Source organism: Schistocerca cancellata, unplaced genomic scaffold (assembly GCF_023864275.1).
Source record: "Schistocerca cancellata isolate TAMUIC-IGC-003103 unplaced genomic scaffold, iqSchCanc2.1 HiC_scaffold_758, whole genome shotgun sequence".
In the NCBI taxonomy this organism is placed as follows: domain Eukaryota; kingdom Metazoa; phylum Arthropoda; class Insecta; order Orthoptera; family Acrididae; genus Schistocerca; species Schistocerca cancellata.
The window spans coordinates 360,641-379,331 of record NW_026046769.1 but is presented as its reverse complement, the minus strand read 5'-3'; the positions used below and the strand labels follow the sequence as shown (position 1 = coordinate 379,331).

The 18,691-nt window shown below is 56.6% G+C and overlaps 1 protein-coding gene across 1 annotated transcript; it reads left to right on the top strand.

Moving 5' to 3' along the window:
* The first annotated feature begins 9,736 nt into the window (after nucleotides 1-9,736).
* LOC126143074 (uncharacterized) lies at nucleotides 9,737-11,794 on the top strand. Its single transcript, XM_049915296.1, has one exon. The coding sequence runs from the start codon at nucleotides 9,737-9,739 to the stop codon at nucleotides 11,792-11,794; it is 2,058 nt and encodes a 685-aa protein (XP_049771253.1).
* The last annotated feature ends 6,897 nt before the right edge of the window (nucleotides 11,795-18,691 follow it).

The window sequence follows — 18,691 nt, the reverse complement described above, 5'->3', positions numbered from 1 at the left end:
TATTCCTCTGCTGTGCGCTCCGCTCGCTGCGTGTCTCCTCTCGCTCTCGCTGCTCGCTGTGTTGTGTGTTAACGCGCGTCGTCGAAATGGCAGATCAGGCGGCTACGAACGAGACTGCTGCGGCACCCGCCGCCACCGGCACTACGAAGAAGGCAAAGTCTGCGTCGTCTGCGAAGAAGCCGCGCGCCAAGCCTGCGCACCCGCGCACCTCTGAGATGGTGACGGCCGCCATCAAGAGTCTGAAGGAGCGCGGCGGATCGTCGCTGCAGGCGATCAAGAAGTACATTGCCGCGCACTACAAGCTGGACGCGGAGAAGCTGGCGCCGTTTATCAAGAAGTACCTCAAGTCGGCCGTGGTGGCGGGCGAGCTGGTGCAGACGAAGGGGAAGGGCGCGTCCGGCTCTTTCAAGCTTGCCGGCGCCGGCGGCGGGGCGGCTGAGGGCGGCAAGGCTCGGGCCGGCGGTGCCAAGAAGAAGCGCGCCGCTCCGGCCAGCAAGGAGAAGAAGGGCGCCCGTGCGGCCGGCGCAAAGAAGGCTGGTGGCGTGAAGGCGGCGACTGGTCGGAAGGCGGGCGCCGCCAAGAAGGCGTCTGCGGCGTCGGCCGCTCCCGCCGGTGCGAAGAAGGCGGCTGCTGCCAAGCCGGCCAAGGCCAAGTCGCCGTCGAAGGCGAAGAAGGCCGCCAAGGTTCCGACGAAGAAGCCGAAGGCGCCGCGCCCGAAGAAGGCGACGACGCCGTCTAAGGCGAAGGCTTCGCCCAAGAAGAAGAAGTAGAGGAGAAGAAGAGAGGAATGGGAAAGGAAGGGTTGGCGGTTGACTCCGTCGTCCGCACCCCCCGTCCCCGTCGTCTAGTGGCGCGCAACAGACGCGCGGCCCAAAACGGCCCTTCTCAGGGCCATCAAAGCACGTCGGGAAGGTTTTGATTGTCGTGTTTGTGTTGCGGTGTGGTTGTGTCGTCTGGCGTTTCCTGTATGCCCGTGTGTGGACACTGTTTGCGTGCCGTGGTGGTTGGATTGCGGGGGGGTCGGTGGCGGGTGCGGGCGGCGGTAGCGGTTTTGTCGTTGCGGTTGATTGTCGCCGTTTTTTTTTTGGTCGCGGCCGGCCGACGGTTGGTTTTGTGTCATGTTGTTTGAATACTTTGGTTTGCCTGCCTGCCGTCTTCTCGGATGTGTCTTGTCTTTTGTGTGTGTGTGTTTGTTCTTGCAACGGGGGCGGGGGACGTTGAGATGTGGAAAGGGTCGGTGGCGTTGGACGTGCCTGGCTTTTTGTTTGTTTTTGTTTTTTTTTTTTTTTCTTTTCGAAACGAAGCGTCGGCCGGCCGTGTGGTTGACGGCGTCGGCCGATGGGTATTGTGCGCTTTGAGCGCCGCGCCGGGGAGGGATGATGTTGATTGTTGCGCGCGCCAGCAAGCTGGCAGAGGAGAGCGGCTGTGGCGGACGGACGGGAAGTGGAAGTGGTGTTTTGTCTTTCGTTCTGTGGTTGTGGGGCGAGAGGCGACCGACAAAGTTTGCTCGCGACGGAGTGATGTTAGTGGCCCTGAAAAGGGCCGTTTTGTTTGTTGCGTGCGTGGGCGGTGCCCAGCGGCTGGCGCGGTGTTTAGGCGCGCTCGCCGCGGATGCGGCGCGCGAGCTGGATGTCCTTGGGCATGATGGTGACGCGCTTGGCGTGGATTGCGCACAGGTTGGTGTCTTCGAAGAGGCCGACGAGGTAGGCCTCGCTGGCCTCCTGCAGGGCCATGACCGCGGAGCTCTGGAAGCGCAGGTCGGTCTTGAAGTCCTGGGCGATCTCGCGCACTAGGCGCTGGAATGGCAGCTTGCGGATGAGCAGCTCTGTGCTCTTCTGGTAGCGCCTGATTTCTCGCAGGGCGACGGTGCCCGGCCTGTAGCGGTGGGGCTTCTTGACGCCGCCGGTGGCGGGCGCGCTCTTCCTCGCCGCCTTGGTGGCGAGCTGTTTGCGCGGCGCCTTTCCGCCGGTGGACTTGCGGGCCGTTTGCTTTGTGCGGGCCATAGCGGTAGCGGTAGCGGAGCGGCGTGGAGGCGAGGTGCTGCGTCGGGTGCTGCCTTGACGACACGGGCGCGCGCCAGCCACCGTGGTGCGCTTATATGCCCTCGGTTGCGCGTGGTGGGGGGAGGGCGGGCCAGAGTCTATATAGGGGGGCTGGCGCGTGCGCCGGGCGCATTTCGAGCTTGAGATGTCGAAGCGAACGGAGCTACGTACTGCGAAGGGTGTGGCAGATCGCCGACCGGCCGCGCTTGCGCCGCCGGCGGCCCCATCTGGCCCCCCACTTATGACGACCAGTGCTATGGCTATGGCTATGGATTTGACGGACACAACTCCGGAAACGTTGAAGACTGCGCTGTCTACTCCGCTGCCAGATTCAGAAGATGAGAGCTCTACCGCGCCCCAGCCACGCGGACGCAGCGGGAAACAGAAGCGGAGGGCAACTGTCGCGACGTCCGTTGCTCGCAGCCCGCCGATCGAGAAGCGATCCAAGCAGGATTACGCCCCTGATGCCGACGGTTTCGTTCCAGCCAGGCGCACTGCAAGACGCATGCTGTCATCGACGGCGCCTCCAACTGCCGTCGCCAACTCATTCGACGCGCTTGAAGACGCGCCGGACCCGCCGCCGCGCGCTCCTGCGCCGACGAGAGATTCCCATCTCCCGCCGGTGGTCCTCCAATTTCGGCCGCCGTATGGGGAACTGCAGAAGCTGTTGCGCAGCTGGACAACGGCAGTGTACACCGTGAAGCCTGCGGGGCGCGACCTGTACAGGGTCACACTGCGCTCTACTGAAGATTATCGACGGGTCACTCAGGAGGCGTCTGATCGTGGTATACCATTCTATACCCACGCTTCAGCGCCTGACAAGGTCTTGAAGATTGTCTTCCGCGACCTCCCGTTCAACATGGAAGCCGATCACCTGCATCGGGAACTCGCTGACCTGGGCTTCTATATCAGAGCGGTCGTGAAGATGAAGTCGCCGAAGTCACGCGAAGATATGCCGCTCTTCCTGGTCGTCTGCTCTGACACCGTGGAGAACCGCAAACTCTATCAATTGACGCGGGTCGCCGACGTTCCGGTTCAGACCGAAGATCTTCGCTCCCGGAGAGGCCCTGTGCAGTGTTTTCGCTGCCAGGGGATCAATCACGTCGCGCGCCACTGCTCCATGCCGGACAGATGTGTTAAATGCGCCGGCGCTCATGCAGGGCGTGCGTGCCCCCGTCCGCCCACCGAGAAGCCCACATGTGCACTCTGTGGCGGTGCTCACGTGGCCAGTTATCGTGGGTGTGAGGTGTGGAAGCGTGCCATCGCTCGACAACGTGGCCAAACACCGGCGCCACGTCAGAAGAGGCCAGCAACGCGACGGCCAGGCGTCTCTTTCGCGGCGGCAACGTCAGGGGCGCCCTCCGCCGCTCCAACTGCGCCGGCTGCTCCTGCTCCTGCCGCTTCCGAGGCCGTCCTGCCACCTGATGCTCCTGCGCCTCCAGCACAGCTGCTAGTGGCGGAACCGGCTGCTGCCTCTCCCGGGACGTCGGCCAGGCCACGCCCCGCTAACCACCGGCGCGGGAGTCGCCGCCCTGAGGGTACCCAGCCCTTGGCATCATCCGTCGAGCAGCCCCAGACGGACTCTCACAGCGAAGCAGCCACGCCTCCCCCTTCCAGCGCCGGGGCCGCGCCGGCTGCCTCCACCGCTGACCTGGCCAACCTCGTCGCGCAGCTCACAGCTCTGGTGACCAGTGCTACGAAGTTGATTGACGTCCTGTCGCAGCAACTCACCGCTGCAGTGCCGATGGCCTCTCCGGCCCCGACCGCTGTCCACACTCCCCAGCCGCACCATGGGCAGCGTTAGAGGGCTCACAGTCGTCGCGTGGAATGCCAACGGCGTCCGCACTCAAGCTGGCGAACTTCGCCAATTTCTCCGTGACGAAGCCGTCGACGTCTGCCTTATCAATGAAACACACCTCAAGCCTGGGGTCGACGTCAGGGCGGCTAACTATTCCAGCTATCGCACCGACCGACCGACGGCGGGTGGCGGAACAGCCGTCTACGTCCGCAACGGCATTCGTCATCATGTGATACAACTTCCCCCGCTGGCAACGCTGGAGGCCACTGGTGTCGTTGTTCACACCTCGGCGGGCGTCATCACGTTCATCGCGGCCTACCGGCCGCCGTCTCGTCCCCTGGACCCTGCTGACATCGCTGCGCTGCTCTCCCTGAGGGGGCAGGTGTTCGTCGCCGGGGACTTCAATAGCAAACACGTCTCCTGGAACTCCAGGATCACCAATGCCGCTGGCCGCTGCCTGCTCCGGGTAGTGGAACGTCACAATGCGCTGGTGGTGGGGCCATACGACCCGACAATCTTCCCTGCCCGTGGGCTCCCAGATATAATTGACATCGCGGTCGTCAAGGGCGTCCCTCATCAGATCACCGCCACGACGAGGACGGCGCTGTCTTCGGATCATGTCCCTGTAGTTTTTGATATCGACCTAGACGCCCTCCAACAGCCCAGGCGCGGTATCTCACTTGCTGGCATCGACTGGGACAGGTTCCAAGCAGCCGTGACGCATTCACTCGCCGTCGCGCCGCCCCCTGCGGAAGTTGGAGCGGACGAAGCACTTCTGCACTTCGCGGCCACCACGATCGACGCTGCCACCATGGCGACGCCGCCCCGACCTCGCCCTCCGCCAGACTACTCCCGACAGCTGCCGCCGGACATCCTTGCCGCCATCACCGAGAAGAACAGGGTCTACCGGGAGTGGCAGAGGACGCGAAATGCCAACACCAAGCGCCTCCTCAACAGGATGCGTCGGGACATCCGGGCCGCCATTGACAACCATCGCAACCGCGACTGGACTAACAAGGTCGCCACCCTTTGTCTTGAAGACGGCACAGCCTGGCAGACGACGAAGCGCCTTCTACGACGCACACACCGTATCCCTCCGCTGCTGGTACATGGTCAGGCTGTCTGCGAACCGGCTGCGAAGGCTGATGCCCTCGCGGACGTCTTCGAGGCTGCGTTTACGCCTATCGCCGACCCGATCGACGCTGTCCACGACGACCTGGTTGCTGACCGGCTCCCTCGCTACCTGGAGGCACGCGACGACGACGACGTCATTGAAGAGACGACGGCGGAGGAGGTGTCGTCCATCCTGCGTGTCCTAAACCCCAGGAAAGCTGCGGGCCCAGACGAAGTTTCCAACGCCCTACTGCAGAAGTTGCCTCCCGTGGCCGTCACTCATCTTACCGACGTTTTTAATGTCATCCTCCGGTCCTGCAGTTTTCCTCAGTCCTGGAAGCATGCGGAAATCGTGGCGATTCCGAAGATGGGGAAGGATCTGCGGCAGCCAGTGAACTACAGACCTATTAGTTTACTGCCGGCCGTCTCCAAGGTCTTTGAAAGGGTGTACATCAGGCGGCTGCAGCGCCACGTCGACGAGGAAGGCCTCCTGCCCGAAGAGCAGTTCGGATTCCGCAGGGGCCACTCGGCCGTTCACCAACTCCTTCGCCTAGTGGAAGATGCGTTCGTCGCCCTCGAGCAGCGCGAGTTCTTCGGCGCGGTGTTCCTGGACGTGTCGCGTGCCTTCGACAGTGTGTGGCACCGCGGCCTCTTGTTCAAACTTTTTGAACTTGGGGTCCCGACGTCGCACGTCCGTCTCATCGCTTCCTATCTTGCCGATAGGACCTTCCATGTGCGGGCCGCGCAGGGCTTGTCCTCCGTCCGCCGCATCAACGCCGGCGTGCCGCAGGGCTCGGTCTTGGGGCCTCTCCTGTACTCGCTGTACACGTCTGATGCACCGAAGATCGACCGTGTGCGGCTCGCCCTGTACGCGGATGACACGGCTCTCTATACCAGGAGCCTCAATGCCGCCGTCATGCGCCGCCGTTTGCAGCTCGCCGTTGACACCCTGGCAGCCTGGGCAGTCAAGTGGCGTCTCCAATTCAACGGTGCCAAGACCCAGTTCCTGATCGTCACCAGGCGACTCGTACCTGCGGGTCTGCAACCGCTCACCGTCGGTGGCAGCCCTGTCCTGTGGCGCCCAACGGCGCATTACCTCGGCGTCACCATCGACCGCCGCCTCACGTGGGTTCCGCACATCCGCGAAGTAAAGGCCAAAGTGCGGAACAGGCTCCGCACCCTGTACCCGGTGCTGAATCCCGACTCCCAACTACCACCGCGGCTGGGCATCACCCTGTACAAGGCGCTGCTCCGCCCTGTACTCCAATATGCCGCTGTCGTCTGGGGGAACGCCGCCGACACGAACCTGAAGAAGCTGGAGACATTGCAGAACCGCATCCTTCGGCTGGCCTTACACCTGCCTTACGATTTTCCCACCGCTCATCTACATGACGTCGCGGAAGTACCTCTGCTCCGTGACCTTTTCCAGACGACCGCCCGCACCTTTTACGAACGTGCTGGCCGGTCGCACAATGCCCAAATCCGGACGCTGGGCCGCCAACTGCAGCGCAACGTCACCACCCGCTGGCCACACCTGCTCGCTGCATAGCTAGCTCTGCAGACCTGTGCTGAGGAGGCACCCCAGAAGACAATCCACATATGAAGACGCAACACCAACATGCATGGGAGGCAAAGCACTAACTGCTGTGAACTCCATCACACATCGGAGGATCAGTCATCTCCGTGAAGATCCACGCGACGCCGGGCGCAGACCGTAGCCGACTCGCTAGCGCCGGGTGAGGAGCCAGCCGCTGCAGCAGACGTTTTGCTTGCCTTGAGCTTTTTTGAGGATTTAGAAGAGATGACTGGCCGCGGCAAGGGAGGAAAGGGGCTCGGCAAGGGTGGCGCCAAGCGGCACCGCAAGGTGTTGCGCGACAACATCCAGGGCATCACGAAGCCCGCGATCCGCCGCCTGGCTCGCAGGGGCGGCGTGAAGCGCATCTCTGGTCTGATCTACGAGGAGACCCGCGGAGTGCTGAAGGTGTTCCTGGAGAACGTGATCCGCGACGCGGTGACGTACACTGAGCACGCCAAGCGCAAGACTGTGACGGCGATGGACGTGGTGTACGCCCTGAAGAGGCAGGGGCGCACCCTGTACGGTTTCGGCGGTTAGGCGCGTCGCAGCCGGTGTGCTGTGCCGCGATGGCCTTCCCGCGGCCGTGGGAGAGACGAAAACGGCCCTTTTCAGGGCCACCACACTGTTCGGAAATTGAAAAGTGCGAAAGAGTCTGTGTTGTTGCTGCGTGTGTTGCCTGCCTGCCTGCCTGCCTGCCTGCCTGCCTGCCTTCTTTCTTTCATTCTTCATTTCATTTCGTTTGCGTTTGACTGACGTGACGTGACTGGGAGAAAGGAAAGGAAGCGGGTCTTGTGGCTGTGTGTGTGTGTGTGCGCGCGAGAGAGGGCGTTGTGTGTTTGTTTTGTTTATCGATCGATGGAGACGCCGGGCTGTGTGTTGTTGTTGTTGTGCGAGAGGCGGTGAATATTTGCGTGGTTTTGGCTGTGTGTTTGCGGCGGCGTTGGAGTTGCCGAGGCAAGGCGTGCCCATAGGCGGCCGCATCAGCTGTTTCGTTTGTATGGGGCGCGCGGGAGTGGAGGGCGGTGTGTCGACACGCTCGTTTAACAGTGGTGATTATTGCTGTCGTTGTCGTTTGGAAGGCGACTGTGCGTGCGTGGAGGTGCTTGAGGCAAACGAAACAAAACAAGAGAAATGTGTGTGTGTGTGTGTGTGTGTGTGTGTGTGTGTGTGTGTGTGTGTGTTTGTTTGTTGGGCCACACGGGCTGTGGACGACAAGATGGCGGCGGCTCTTCTTGTTCTTCTCTGTTTTAGTCCTCTACCGTTAGAGGGGGAGTTGGTGGAGGTTATTGTCGCCTGTGGACATTTGCTCCTCTTTTCTGTGTGTTGTTCTTATCTTTGGTAGTGTGCTTTTTCGGACGTTGCTGTTTGTTGAGAGTGATTATGTGTTCTGTTTGTGCTACTGCTGGAGTAGCGACTCGGGTCGGGTCTTGCACATCTGTTCATATTGCCCAAGGGTCAAGACGTAATAGTCATTTTCTGAATTCCGCGCGGTGGCGTAGAACGCTTCTGCCAGGGCGCGGAATCGTGTTGTGGGTGGTTCTAGGCAGGTCTGCCGCGGGGACGTGTAAGGCCCGTCGTAGAGCGCTCTGCTTTGGACCCTTCTGTAGGCGATGCATCGTCGATCTGGCTGCATAGCCCCATACAGGGCGCGCATATTTCCAGTATCGCTACCCCTGTTGCGGGGTCGAGGGAACAGGGGTACAGGATCTGCATCCTGGCGTGAGCGTTTGTGCCAAGTTCCCCTATGTGACACTTGGATGTCAGGCGTGACACCGAGGTACCTCGCAGAATATCTCCCCCTGCAATCGTAGCAGTTGGTACGGTCTTCTTGCCGGCGGCGGCTGTGGAAGTGAAGTTAAAGTAAAGTAAAGCGCGGCGAGGACGACTGAAATTTTGCTTTGGACGTAGGTTTGTGTGGTGGCCCTGAAAAGGGCCGATTGTTGTGAGCCGAGGCGAGCCGGCAAAGCGCGGCGTGCCGAGTGCCTGGCCTCTCTGTTTAGGCCTTCTTCTCGGTCTTCTTTGGCAGCAGGACGGCCTGGATGTTGGGCAGGACACCACCCTGTGCGATGGTGACGCCCGACAGGAGCTTGTTGAGCTCCTCGTCGTTGCGGATGGCAAGCTGCAGGTGGCGCGGGATGATGCGCGTCTTCTTGTTGTCGCGGGCCGCGTTTCCGGCCAGCTCGAGCACCTCAGCCGCGAGGTACTCCATGACGGCGGCGAGGTAGACGGGCGCCCTGGCGCCGACGCGCTCGGCGTAGTTTCCCTTGCGCAGGAGGCGGTGGATTCTGCCGACCGGGAACTGGAGCCCGGCCCTGCTTGAGCGGGACTTTGACTTGCCCTTGACTTTGCCTCCCTTTCCGCGTCCGGACATGGCGATGCGCTGTGGTGTAAAAACGAGACGAGACGAACGACGGTGCGAGCCGCAGCGAGTCGAGCAGCGGAGTGGCGGCGCCGCCAGGGGTGGGGGTCCTTTATGCTCTCGGGTGCGGCGGCCGGTTGCGCTCGCGGCCCATTGGTCGGCGGCCGCAACGGGGCGAGCTGGTAAAGGTGCGGCGGCGGGGCGCGCTGGGTGCCAGGTGCCAGGTGCCGGCCAATTCCGAGGTGGGACTGCGAAGCGGACGGACGTGCGTCTACCTGTGCTCCGCGCCGCTATTGTGCTCCAGCCCTGGAATTTCCCGCCGCGCGCTCTCGCCGCCTTTGTCCAGAGCTCGCCTCGTTGCTTGGCTCTCGTGTGCTTGGTCGCCGTCTTGCGTGCTTGCGCTATAGCGGCGTGCTCTGCCGTGTCGTTAGTGCTAGCGGGTCGCGCTGTGTTCTGGTTCTCCGGACTTGGTCGAGTGTGTGTTTTTCAGGAAAAGCAAAACTGTCGATTCTAGAAAAGCAAAAGTCGTGCTGCACACTCGCGACCGGGGACGGAATTCTGGACCACTTGAGCGCTCGTTCTGACATGGGATAGATCGAGAAGAAAGAAGAACATCGCGCCGCGAGTAGGCGACTATAAATCAGCGATATTGTTCGAGAATTTCTGTGCCATAGGTGTTAGGGAAGCTGCAGTCCAGGGACCCGCCGAGCCACATAGTCAAACAGACTGACTGTGAGGCCCTTGGCGGTATCCCGCGCCTGCCAGGTGTAGGGAAAGGTCGCTGGCACGGAAATTGTCGAAATATAGGACAAACTCTGTAATCCGTTTCATTTCACGGTTGCCCCACTATGGGGCACCCACAAGATCGACATCCAAGCGGCGACTCACACAGTGTGGACCCGACATCTATCGCGACTTCATCATCATCTCTTTCTCCTTCAATGGACCACCCACCCCCATCACCATCTTCAGTCACTAGCTCGGACTCAGACAATCTTGTCATTGCCACCGACAGTGACGCCAGCTCTATCTCATCACTGGGCGAGGGACGTCTGCGGCGAAGCGGGAGGCTGCTTCAAAAACAGGAAAAATCTGGGCAGCCCCTGCAACCCGCTATTGCGGAAGAAAATCAACTGCACACGCCACCTGCCTCAGCAAAAGAAAACCCAAAACATGTCGAAACATCAGAACAGGAAACTCCTGTACTGCCACAACAAAGCCAGGGCACAGAAATCGAAATCACGAAATCTGACCGCCCCCATAAACCAACTACAGATACTAGTGCGAACGCTGAAAGCGCAGCACCAACGCCAAATGCCACCCAGATGACGTCAGAGGGCGGCAACAGGGGACTGGAGAACACAAGTCCAGTAGCTCCCCAGGTGCAAGGGGGCCCCATGCAAAATAGAAACCAAAGAACCAACAGAGGCCGAAGGGTTCCCCCTATCACTGTGTTCGAGACAAAAGGGTACACGACCTTGATAGGGCAAATCCAGGGAAAACTAACGGGTGCCCTCAGTACCACATACAAGGGTGATAGCATCGTATACCAGGCTACCAACCCAGAGGATTTTCAATACCTCAAGCAAGAATTCAGGAAGCGTAATCTAGAATTCTTCACGTACAACGACGACCCGAAGAGTACTCTGAAGGTCGTCGTTAAAAGACTGACGCCCTACTGGACCCCAGAGGACGTCAAGAATGCCCTCGTCGAGAAGGGCTTTCCGGTGCAAGGTGTATACCAAATGTCTAAGCCACAGACAGAAATCGATGACGCTGGAAACGTAGTATCAGCGCCAAGAAGAAAAACGGCCAATTTCCAGGTCAATCTGCTGAACACGGCGGAGGCTAGAAAAATTTTTAAAGTAGAGAGACTACTTCATATGAAAGTTACCGTAGAGTTATACCAAAAACCTAGTGGGCCCACACAGTGCTACCTATGCCAGAGATTTCGACATGGGGCAAACCAGTGCGAACTCGCCCCCAGGTGCGTTAAATGTGCAGGACCGCATCTTTCTGGCGCCTGCACAAAGAAAAGAGAAGAACCGGCCATATGTGCCAACTGTAGGGGCAACCATCCAGCCTCCTTCAGGGGCTGCCCAGAAAGACTAAAGATCGTCCAGGCGTGGGAGCGCCAACGAGCACCAGCACCCAGAAGGCAGGAACCGCTTCCCAGAATGCCACTGAGAAACCCCAACCCCCCTCCAGCTCCCCCCGTGGAAGCAGTAAGCCCCCCACCATCCCCGACACCTGCCAGAGCAGAAACCACAAGCCCTCCAAACCCTGCCCAACCCCAAAGGGGTACACAAACACCTGCTCCACAACATCAACCACGCCACATAGAAAGCCCTACTGGCAACAGGACTTTAGCCGAGGTTGTAAAAACTGGGCGCACTCCTCCTCCCCCAAATACCACTAAACCAAAGCCGCAACGATCCCCCCTCAAGGCAACTCTGCCTATTAAAAGAACCTCACCCCCACAGGTTGTCTCTACCCCACAACACATACCCCTCCCCTCCCCAACCCAACCTGAAACAGAGAAGGCAGAGGCAACACCACAGCCCTCAACATCAACAGCCACAAATGTACAACCACCAAGAGCCATACCAGCTCAAGCCATACCCGCCGAATCCGTCCAAGCCACAGCTGCACCAGTAGATACCAACAACACTATTGACATCGTCAGTGGCCAGACCACTGCACAGGAACGTTCCGTTCAGGTCGAACAGGAACAGCCACTACAGTTGCTCTCTAAGATTTGGGCGTTAATAAAGTCCCTCATTTCACCAGCCTTCCTTGAAGGCATAACCCAGCTATGCACCAAAATAGCAGCAGCCCCTGACCTCATCTCTACAATCTCAATACTCGCCACCAACATCCTACCACTGCTCTCCAATGGCAAATGAAGCTGAGAGGCAGCATATCACCATCGCCATCTGGAATGCAGATGGCATCTATCACGACAGGTATGAGCTTGAGATGTTCTTGGATGATCATGGAATAGATGTAGCTCTCCTCAGTGAGACACATCTAACGCCAGACGACACCTTTCACGTCCGAAACTACCAACTAATTAGGACGGACCGTCCTAACAGACAAGGTGGCGGTACAGGTATCCTGATAAAACGGCGCATATGCCATCGTCAGGTACCTGTACCAAGACTCATTAACACAGAGGCAACAGCGGTGGAAGTTGTTCTCAACAACCGCCCCACTCACCTGGTGGCAGTATACCATCCGCCAAGCACGACACTATTTCCTCACGACCTGGACGGTCTTCTGAATGGCAGTCAGTACACAATAGTAGGAGGGGACCTGAACGCCAAGCACAGGGCATGGGGTTGCCGCTTCACGAACACCAGTGGAAACCGGTTATTAAGATACCTCGATAACCATCCGGCAGTGCAGGTCGTCTCTCCAGACGAGCCCACTCACTTCCCGTATGATTCGAGGTGTCGACCGGACATTCTGGACATATTTCTGTTAAAAAATATCAATCTGGCAACCACCACAGAAGTTGTCAACAGTCTAAACTCTGATCACAGCCCCGTGGTACTCAGATTTGAGGGAGATCAGGACGTACCCACCAACAGAACACACACAACGGTGTACACTGACTGGGAAAGGTACAAGCGACTGGTCGCCTTTCACATCCCAGACCATGCGCCAGATATGCCATCCCATGTGGAAATTGACCAGGCAGTTGAGGAATTTACCAACATTATCAAGGCATGTGGAAAGGCTGCCACCACCAAAATCACACATAACTATGGGCGATCCAACCTGCCCCCAGAACTAGCACAACTAATCTCAGATAAAAACCGAACGCGCAAAAGATGGCAGACCTACCGGGACCCCCAGGATAGGAGACGTATGAATCAAATGGCCCATGAAATTCAGACCAGACTGAAACTCCTGAGGTGTTCCAGGTGGGAACAAAGTCTCCAGGCAGCTGAGAGAAATCCTGAAAAGTTCTGGGGGATAATAAAAGCTAGGCGGCAACCCCACAAAGCCAACAGACCCCTACACGGGCAGAACGGCTTGGTGTACACGCCAGAGGACAAAGCGACTGCCATGTCAAACACCCTCGAGCTCCAATTCCAGGAGAATGTCATAGAGGACGACGAGGACGAAGTAGATGCCCTGGAACAGCGGGTAGAACGACACCTCCATCGTAGACTTCGCGCCAGGTCCGACTCGACCTTCGAACCGACCAGCGAGCGTGTAGTTGCAGCTATCATCAGGCGAATCGGCACTGCAAAAGCCCCTGGTCCTGACAACATCAAACCATCCTTCCTTAAGGCCCTCCCCGATCCTGCAATCTCCCATCTCACTGCCATCCTAAATAACTGTCTTACAGCACAATATTTCCCTTCAACCTGGAAGGTTGCTAAAGTAATTTCAATCCCGAAACCAAATAAAGATCACCTATTCCCTCAAAACTATCGACCAATCTCCCTGCTCAACCACCTGTCTAAGCTACTTGAAATCCTCATCCAAAACTCCCTACTACAATTCCTATCTGCCAACAATATCCTTATTCCCGAACAATTTGGTTTTCGTGCTGGGCATAGCACAACGCAACAAGCCATTCGTCTGGTGGAGCACATCTGCACAGAGAAGAGACAGGGCAATAGCACAGCTGCCATTTTCCTGGACATTGAAAAGGCGTTCGACCGGGTTTGGCATGGCGGCCTGCTATACAAACTGTCAAAGATGAATTGCCCACTTCACCTGCTTAAAATAGTTCACTCGTTCCTGGTGGAAAGGAAATTTTACTCTACAGTAGATCGAGCAAACAGCGAACTAAAACAAATAGAAGCAGGTGTCCCACAGGGATCTGTGCTTGGCCCCCTCCTATATCTACTGTACACAAATGATCTGCCGAAGGAGCCGGGCGGTAACATCGCCCTATATGCAGATGACACTGCATTATACCACAGTGGCAGGAACATCAACTATCTAGCCTATCGCCTACAACGACACCTAGACAAAGTGACAAAGTGGTGCAATCTGTGGAAGATAAAAATCAACGCAGACAAATGCCAGACCATATTATTCAGCCACAAAATAAAACGCCCCATACTGAACATCTCGCACGACGACCAGGTACTACCCTGGAAAGAAGTAATTACATACCTTGGGCTAAAACTGGATAAGAATCTGACATTTATGCACCACATCAAAGAGGCCAGAAACAAGGGCTCTGCCCGGCTCTTTCAGCTATACCCACTCCTTAAAGGCAGGGGACTCACAGTACCTGCCAAGCTCAAAATTTGGAAAACGATCATTCTCCCAGCCATGCTCTACGGTTCAGAAGCGTGGAGTATGGCAGCAGACACCAATCTCAAACAGTTGGAGATCATCCAAAACAAAGCCTTCCGAATCGTTGCAGACGCTCCATGGTACTCGAGCAATGAGGAGATCAGAGCAATGTTAGGACAGCCCTCATTCTATCATATCATTAAACAAAAATCATTAAACTTCTACCTATCATCAAACGCATCACCACACCAACTCATCAACTCTCTGGGAAGGGACGAAAACCCTGATCAGAGAGCACCAATCACCACAATCCATCGCCAATTCAGGCGATAGTCATATAAAACCACACTCAAACATACACTTACATCATCATCACTGCCGCCTCCACTAACATCATCAACCCAGGGGAGAAACGACCCCTAACCATTACCACATAACCCCCAATACGCACCACTAAGTTCCAATTCGTAAGACAGAGCGTTTTCAAGGACGCTGGCTCTTCAGACACATCAAGGGTCTATATAGACCCAGCCATTTCACTTCGCTGGGTGCCACTGTGTGGGGAGACGCTGACTAGAGCGGAGCGCTTGCTGCTGGTGTTGCTGCCGTACGTTCTTGTTTGTTTGCGATGCCGCCCAAGACTAGCGGGAAGGCCGCCAAGAAGGCTGGCAAGGCGCAGAAGAACATTTCGAAGGGCGACAAGAAGAAGAAGCGCAAGAGGAAGGAGAGCTATGCCATCTACATCTACAAGGTGCTGAAGCAGGTGCACCCTGACACGGGCATCTCGTCGAAGGCGATGAGCATCATGAACAGCTTCGTGAACGACATTTTCGAGCGCATCGCGGCCGAGGCGTCTCGCCTGGCGCACTACAACAAGCGCTCGACCATCACGTCCCGCGAGATCCAGACCGCTGTGCGGCTGTTGCTGCCTGGCGAGCTGGCCAAGCACGCCGTGAGCGAGGGCACGAAGGCGGTGACCAAGTACACGAGCTCCAAGTAAGGAGGTGGCTCTGGAATGGAAGGAGATCCTCCGTTGCGAGAGCGGCAAAACGGCCCTTTTCAGGGCCACCAAATGGCCTTTGCGGGAAGGGCGGAATTGTTGTTGTTTTTGTTTTGTTTTGTGTGTGAGTGGGTGGACGGCGGCAATAGCTACCGCTTTGGTTGCGACGCGACGGGGTGGGGTGGCCGATGCGATGAATAATTTGATTGTTTAGGGGGCGCGTCGCGTGTTGCGGGGTACGGCCACGGTGTGACGTGGAATGGAGGCACGTGCGCACAACTCGTTGTCTGCGAGGGGGGTGGGGAAGTGCGATCGGTGATGTGCCCTTTGGATGGAGGTGCCGGTTAGTTACGTGACGGGTGGAAACGAAACGCGATTGTTGGGAATGTCAGTGTGTAACGACGGCCGTTTGCGGGTCGGTTTGCACGCCATATATGGCGAGGGTGAAATGTGTCTGTAAATGGAGCGTGGAGGCGTGTGAGTGACGTTTGAATGTGAACGCGCATTGAGACACCACTGTGTATTGCATTGTACGGGCGACACGCACGATGATATGTACCTTTCCCCCGACTCTGATTTCGATAGTCGTGTCTGACTGACTGTGTCTGCTTGTGTGCGTACGACGCACGCACACCGACGTCGTCATTGAAGATGCATGCTCGCGTGTCCAGTGCAGTACAGTAGAGTAAGCGCGACGCTAGAAGACGACGGTCGCTTTGGCGAATGTGCGTACACGTGTTTGTGTGTATGTCGGTGATGTGGTCCGATCCGTCGCCTCTGGGAAACTGTCGATCGGCGCGGTACACCGGACGTCTTGAACACCCGTCATACCGTCATACCGTTGGTACACCGTCGCGCTGAGAACGGTTACCGAAAGGTGAACGAACCTCTGATCGGTCGAATGTCTGGGCAGAACGTGAGGAGAGAATGGTGGAGGAAAGGACAGAGGGGAAAAAAAAAAAAAAAAACAAAAATATAGAGAGAGAGAGAGAGAGAGAGAGAGAGAGAGAGAGAGAGAGAAAACGGAAAAAAAACCAAACAAAACGGAGAAACGCAGTGTAGAGCAACGGAACGTTGCCGTGTCGGAGGTGTATTGTAGCCGCACTGAAATGCGTGTAACGGCGCGGCGGCAAGTGTCTGCCGTGGTGAACGTTACCTTTGACGGCTGAATTGTGCGTTGCGTTGCTTTGCTTTCCCGGATGTGTGTGTAACGTAACGTAACGTTCGTTGAGATGGTTCTGAGGAAGAATGTACGACAGTGCCCGTGCCGTCTATGTTCGTGTGCAAAGCCATTGTGTGTGTGTGTGTGTGTGTGTGTGTGTTGTTTTGAGAATTGCGTCCGGGAATGGCGGTGGGCGTGCCCTGCATGTGGCCCGGAAAGGCTGTTCGTTTCGCGGTAGTGTGTGGACAGGGGAGGGGCACGCGTAACGCTGCTGGCATGGCATGGCATTCGGGAGATGGGAGGGGGCAAACGAAGAAAACAAGACGCGGAGGCTATAAAGACGGGGAGGGGCGCGGTGTGGGTGGCTTGCGCTGCGCTCGGCTGGCGCGTGCGGCGTTGTTTTTGTGCAAAAGAAGAGAAAACGAATGGGTTGCCGGGAGGGGGCCGTTGTGGTGTAGCCGCAGACGCGGCTGTCAGTGAACGTGGTGAGACCGACGGATGCGGGAGGGGCGGGGAAAACACTAGAAGAAGGAGAAAAACGCTGCTGCAACCAACATAAAGTGAGGCCTTTTGTAACCTGCCAGCAACAAAACAACAACAACAAAAAAAAAAAAAAAACAAAAAAAAGAAAGGTCTATCAACATTGAATGGAAATGGAAATGGAAATGGAAATGGACCCAAGTGTAACCTCCCCGCACAAATAGTCGTAAGTAAGTGAGTGAGTGAGTGAGTGAATGATGATAAAAGTGTGCCAGAATGTTGTTAACGTCCCTAGAAAATGAACGAACGAAGATTGATGAGAAACTCGCGATAATATGATGAATGGAAATAATGAACCATGAACATCTCAACAGACATAATTGAAAACCCGCTAAACGTTGTAAGGGCAGCGCTGGCTGACCTTCGGCCCTGTGTATTCTGAAACGTCTCCCTTTGAACAACAATGTATACAAAACTGTGCTTAAACTGACACACAATATTTTGAGCGCAACGCAATCTGACTATCAAAGATCCCTGCAAAAGAATGGCCCTGAGTAACATTAAAGTACACCTGTCGGAAATCACTTACCTCACAAAAATCTTCATTACTCGAACTACTGCAATACAGCGAGCACCACTGCTGCCAGCTAAAATAAGAGATTCCAAACCACGGAGGGCACTAACTACCGATAGGGATAGTTAGCAAAGTAAAGATGTTTAATAGAGAACAACAAACAATGTATTTACCCTTAATATCATCACCAGTCATAATATATGTAATTTGAAAAGTCCGCCATCTCTGTCCGCACATGCACCAGTGCTGGCGGCTCACCCCTAACTGCGCAACGCTACGCGCTGTTCACATCCAGCTATAGCAGTTCATGACAACAATGCAAACTAGCCACAGACTGCACACAGCACAGGCAGTGATTTTCACGCGGAGCGCTACGTGGCATGACCAATATAAAAATCTAAACAAACAGCGTACGTACAAATTAGAATAAGAAGAGCAAAAGATCGTTACGTCAAAAAAAAAAACAAAACAAAAACAAAAAAGAGACAAAAGAGAAAAAAAACAAACTGCATCTATATGTGCTCTTAACTGTCGATACCTGTACACAGCGTCGTGCAATGAATGCCGGCTCACATTTAATTTTGATTGTTGGAGGAAATGCGTAGGAAATATTCTTTAAATGGAAATGAATGGTTGTACTTTAAAAAAGTTTGTTTGGAAACAAAGTATTATTGGGGCATTTTGTTGTGAAGAAAATAGTTACAATTGACATACAGTATTAGATTTGCGCAATGCAGCTTCATTACCTTACCTGTAATAACAATATGCATCGTCCCGAACGGAGACCAGAGTCGCGAGAAGAGCACGCCGCCGCCCGCTCAGTACAACCGTCCACTCGCTGATACTGTCGACTGACTACTACCTCTCCCGACCCGCCACATATAGATGACAACTGTTCCTGCCGACCCGCTACGTGCTACTAGTGTCGTGTGGCGCAGACTAGCGACGATAAGAAACGCTCTGGTCAGAGATTGTGTCGTGCCTCGCCATCGCTGGTAATGAGTACATACGTGTTTCAGCGCGCGTACCGGAAGACGCAGTGCGGAGCCAGAGACTGTGTTGTCGAGGCCGTCGACGCAGTGCATGTCGGTCGGTCGGTCGAGTGCGTGCGGGAGGGCAGAGAGGCAGCGTCGGCACGGAGATGCACGCACGGGGGCTGCGGCGTGGCGCGTTTGCGGTAGGCGCCTTTGGTGGCAACGGCCGGGACAAGCAGCGGTGTATGGTGTGGTGCGGGCCGGACAGGGGCGGAGGAGGAGGCGGCGCGACGATGGCATTGGGGCGGAAACGGGGACGGGGACGGCGACGGCGGATGTTGAGAGGCG